This window comes from Centropristis striata, chromosome 13 (assembly GCF_030273125.1).
Source record: "Centropristis striata isolate RG_2023a ecotype Rhode Island chromosome 13, C.striata_1.0, whole genome shotgun sequence".
NCBI lineage: Eukaryota > Metazoa > Chordata > Actinopteri > Perciformes > Serranidae > Centropristis > Centropristis striata.
The window spans coordinates 12206349-12212171 of NC_081529.1; the positions used below are offsets into that span (position 1 = coordinate 12206349).

Here is a 5823-nt window from a genome sequence, read left to right on the forward strand (position 1 = left end):
TGTTAGAACCTGGTTTAAATAACTTAGCTTTGGGAGGATGGGGGACAGACACAGTTTCTATGGGGTTTTCGGTGGATAACTGCTCAAGGGGAAAGGCAGAGAAGTGTTTTACACTGCGACTCTGCCTCCTGGTCTCAACTCTGACTTGTCACGGGTTTGGACCGCTAATAAACTTGGTCAGGTTGCTAGATATGAGAGCGGCTGCATCCAAAGTGGGATGCAGCCGCCACCATCTCTCCTAATAAGACCAGGTCTCCTCCAGAAAGTCTGCCAATGATTAACGAAGCCCACGTTGTTTGCTGGACACCACCTCGACAACCAGCGCTGGAGCGATGAAATGCGGCTACACATATTATCGCTGGTCAAATTTGGCAGGGGACCAGAGAAAACTATGGTGCTTTTTAAATGTCCGACCTGTGTTTTACAAGGTTGATGGATAGTGATCAAAATGTTTCTACTTCCAGGAGTTTGGAGTGAGATCAAACTGGAGCAGTCTCCCTCTGAGGGGAAGAGACCTGGAGAGACAGTGAAGATGTCATGCATCATATCTGGTTTTGACATGACGAGCACATATATCCACTGGATACGACAGAGGTCAGGGAAAGCTCTGGAGTGGATTGGGAGGATGGATTCAGGCAAAAACTCTGCTAGCTACGGCAGCTCCTTTCAAAGCCGTTTCATCATGACTGAAGATGTTCCCAGCAGCACTCAGTACCTCGAGGTCAAGAGCCTGACAGCAGAAGATTCTGCTGTTTACTTCTGTGCTCGAGAGACACAGTGACTGAAGACAGTAGAGCAGCTGCACAAAAACCTCCACAGACAACAAACAGCAAAGTGATCTCAATGATATAATTTATTGTTTCTTTTCAGAGTTTTCTCACCATAATCAATGATGATTGTATACACCTCATATTACAGTTTTTTTCAGTCGCCAAGAAGTGCTTACCCATACTTCAGATACTTTTTCTAAACCCTTCACACAAATAGCACAGCATGGTATTTTGTAGCCATACCATTCACACATTTCATGTCGTTTCCACACAATATGCAGTCAAACACATTTCCTTAACAGACAAGCTATACCTCGCAACAAAATTATGGATTGTTTTTGTATTATTTAAGAATGTTAATGCTCATGTGTGTTTCATGGATATTTTGTTCACTGTAAGCAATACTGTAAAACTTTGTCTGTTCTATCATATTCTAAACAGTACTTCTAATGTACCTCCTAAAATACAGTTTTTCTCAATTGCTAAAACACATTTTTCGAATCCTCCTGTCCTTTTCTCAGAATTCTTATTGCAGGAGAATTGTGTTTAGAGTTTTGCAAAAGGAATGACTGAGATATGCAAATAGTGTTTTACTAGATGAAGATAGTTTATGGTTTTGTCAAAAAGATTTTTGATTCGGGGAATGAGTTTAGACAACCAAGCAATCAATTCACACAACAGGAATTATTGTTTTAGCAATTGAAAAAAACTGTAAACAGTAAAAGAAAAAACAAACTGATTTGCTTTCTACTGGAATGATTTTGAATGTGAACATTACATGTGGACACACAGTTCCCAACCAAGAAATTTAGTGTAAAAACGGTGGATTGCATGTTTTGCATGCATATACCTGTAAAACTGAAACATAAAAGTCTATGCACTTTTTGTAATGTCAACAACAGCCAGTATTTTGAAACCTGGTGTACTTTGATTGACTGCATGTACCTTGTAAAGTGAAAACAAGTGTTGTTCTTTCACAGAATTTCATTTTGAGTCAGATTTCCAGTGTTTTGGTAAAGTTAGTGTGTGCAGAGAAAGATGTGTTCTATTTTGAAATGAAGAGTAAGTATATATTTAACAAAATGGGTTTTTGAAAGGAAAATTTTCCATTTGGTCAATTGTGTTTTGTAGGTGTGAGTCTGTGTTAAGAGTTTAGAAAAAGTATCTGAAGTATGGGTAAGCGCTTGTTAGCGATTGAAAAAAACTGTATACAGGTAAATACACCTTCATGAACCTGAGATAGACTCTTCTTATGAGCTTCATTCAGAATAAATTGAAGAAAACATTTTTCTAGATATTTGTGATGAGGCCCATTTTGCAAATATGTATTTTGATGTTTTTGTTATTATTACTGTCATTTTATTGTTTTAATTATCTTTAAATAATTATCAATAATCACTTCCAAAAAACCAGAAAACTTCCCACATGATTGTCTCACTTTCTTCTGTGGTTCCTCTCTCCTTTCATCTCATCAGGTTGTACAGGTCAGAGCATGGAGTCCATTCCTTCCAGTTCAGTGGTGAAAAAGCCCGGGGAGACTCTCAGTCTCTCCTGCAGGGGATCTGGCTTCACATTTAGCTGCTGCAGCATGCACTGGATCAGACAACCTGCAGGAAAAGCTCTGGAATGGATCGGCCGTGTTTACAGCGATGCAAGTAGAACAGATTATGCCAGCAGCATGCAAGGACGAATAGAAGTCACCAGAGATAATAGCAACAGCATGACGTATCTGAGACTGTCCAACTTACAGCCAGAGGACTCTGCTGTGTATTACTGTGCCAAACACACAGTGGTTAAAGGAAGCAGAGAGGCTCTACAAAAACCTCAAACTAGTTATTCTCACAAGTACCAACAGGTGGCAGTAGAAGATAAGAAGTCAGATGACACGAAGGAGAGAATGTCTCTAAACACACACACACACAGTGAAAGCAACAGTTGATGCTGTGGTTTGTGACTTCCTGTGTTGTCAGGTTAAAAATGGTTAATAATGTTCCCATTGTTGATTTCATGAATAACAGCAGGTATTGATAATATATTTGGACATTTATACATGATGTGTCTAGAACATGGATAGACCACCAAACGCTGCTGAGCAAAATAAGTGAATATGTTAAATTTTACAATTGACAAACATAGCAGTTAAATAATTTGAAAATCATGAATTCATTTTTCATTATTACAAAAATAATATGAAAGAAAGATATAAATCATATATGACACAATGAGCAGATATAATTTTTTTTCACCCTGTCAATTAACTGGGCAAGTAAGAACAATAAATGTTTTTTGTGACAAAGCTCCTGGTACAAAGACAATGGCCCTCATTTATCAAACGAGCGTACGTCAGAAAGTGAGCGTAAAGTGGGCGTAAGATGATTTCTACGCAAGCCTCGGCATTTATCAATTTGGACGTGAGCGGACGGTACGATCAGATCTCACGTCTGCTCTCAGCTCGTGTACGCAAATCTGAGTCAGCGTGAATTCCACACGTCTGAGTCTGAGAATTGTTCTTAGACTATTGTATCGATGCCTGGAGCTGATAAAACTCTGTGGTGTTTTGATTTTTAATAGTGACAAAGCAAAACATGTTTAGACTACATCATTTATCACTAAAACATAATCCAAAAATAAATACACCCTGCAATCGTGAAATTCTTTACACAGAATACCAGCCGAGGATATTAAATGTTGTTGTCTTCTGCTGTTTACTGTTATCCAGCTCCGACACCGGAGCGTCACCGTCTCTTTTACCAGCGGTTCTGACCGGATAGAAACATTTCCAATCAGCGTTGTCACACACTCTGACTAGGACATCATTATTAGTAAATGTAAAGAGGTGAATAATATATCTCCATCATAATAATAGCAATATTCGGATATTATATAGATTATTAGGCTTTATATATCACGATGTAATTACTCAAACCTCGCCGGGAGTTTAATGGTCCGCTACTCTGCTGACAGCACCACTGATTTCCTTCCTTTTCACTTTTTACGCTGCCAAACAAAACCAGTTTGTTGTGTTGCTGCTGTTGGACGTCAGCGTTTCACTTTCTGACTGAGAAATTCCTCTTCTTCTTGAATTAAAACATTGTTTACCTCCTTCAACCAAAAAGCTGAAAACTTCTAAGTCCGTGCTCCAAATGTAAAATATTCAGTGAACTTGTTTGAGTTTATAACTATAAGTACTTTTATTTCATAAACCTCCATCGCTGCGTATTTCTTTAATATGTCTAAATTGCCCCTATTGTTAATTGTAACGGTGCACTTTGCTAATAAAGCTGACTTTAGAGGGTGAAAAAATCCTCTTTTTGGCTGTATTGCATCCTTCGGTGTCGTAAACTCTGAAGGCGAGTCTTCTGAATCGGGTATATATTAGGGCGTGACATTTAAATTACGCATGTTTCGAACTGCCACATTTATCAACAGCCGATCATTCTTACGCTGTGATTGGAGAGATACGATCGTTTGATAAATCACACGTGGATCCTGTCGAAATATACACTCAGATCTGCGCTGGTTTCTACGTGTGGCGGGAGCGGGTGTGAGTGTGTTTGTGTATGCGTGTATATGTGTAATGTGAGTTGCCAACAACGCCACCTGGGATTCTAACCCAGGAAATTGCCCTACAAAGGCCAACACAGGTCCGGAATCACACACGGGCCAGAGGTCGTGGTTTCAAAGTAAATCAATTTTATTTAACAAAATTATTAAAATGACTAAAATAAGTGTGTTGCAAGGTGGAACAAGTGCACCCAGATGGAGCCACCACACTGGCGGGAGAAAACAAAAGATACCGATCAGGGCTGGGCTTACCACGGCGGCAGGGAACTCAAAAGGGGATATATGCAAACTAAACCACCAGTGCACTGCAACCAAACTATGTCAAACACCACCACCAGGGGAAGGCTGCCGCTCACTGGGACCCAGCACCTATGGTAAAATAAGGAAACACCAATTAATATCAGGCACAGTGTGGGGACATCCGGGGCATCTCAGTTAAAAGAAAGGGATAACACAATTAACAGAATAGAAATATCAAAGGCTCTAAACAAATTAACAAAAGAACACAATCCTAATATAACCCAACTTAGGCTAGATAGAAACAAATCAAAAATTAAACAAAAGAATATACTTATCAACCTAATATGAGAAAAATAACCCAAACTATTATTGATCAAACCCTAAACAGAAACAAGCTTAATTAAACAAACGAAATATTTACTCTTTGAAATTAATATTGATTTATGAAAAATTAAAAAGACAGGCGACAGGCGAGCCAAACTTGGCTTTAACTTGTCTGAATCTCGTCCACAAAGGACCGAAACTGTGAACACGTGGAGTGGCCCGAGACAGTGGAGCTTCTCAGTCCACACTTAGCAGAGCCAGGACAGCAGCAGACCTCGTCGTGGTGGCCGATGACCGGATACACACCAGGACGCCAAACGGATAAGTGCAGACTAGGAGAGTGGGAGACGCTGGTTACAGCGCCCCGCTGTACAGCGACAAAGAGAGAGAGTGTCACAACTAGCGCACTGAGAGGCAAACTGCAACAGCAGACAATTAAGAGCAGCCTACCTCTGAGCTCTACTGCACCCAAGCACACGCTCCGACCGAACTGCTCGCCCCCTCCGGCTCACCGTCGCTCCATGCCACTGCAACGGAGCGGAGGATGAAGCCCCAGGGCCAAATAAAAGTAACACAAGACGGCAGTTAGGACGGGATGCCTACCTTAATGTTGCGACGAGGAGACACGGACCTGCACGGCGACCAACACACCAGACGCGCCGCAGTGTAGAATCAGAAAAGGGAGAGAAGTGACCAACACACCTGTTTCAATCACACACACACCGCGCCACGCCCCAATTAACCTGCACACAGCTGGCACAGCGCCATGCAGTGACCAGGAGGGAAATGGCTCACCCGGTCACATAAGCTCGCTTGATAAATGAGGGCATAAATGTCTGCAGGTACTGAGGGTCAAACACTAAGTATGAACCAGTGGTTAAAACACCTGGAGAGTCCCACACTACTTATGACAGGACAGTCCATC

General features: G+C 41.1%; 1 gene segment (V, D, J or C); it reads left to right on the forward strand.

The window, feature by feature from the left end:
• The first annotated feature begins 448 nt into the window (after positions 1-448).
• LOC131983045 (Ig heavy chain V region 1-72-like) lies at positions 449-781 on the forward strand. The segment is given in 1 exon segment: positions 449-781. A coding segment is annotated over 1 exon segment (333 nt).
• The last annotated feature ends 5042 nt before the right edge of the window (positions 782-5823 follow it).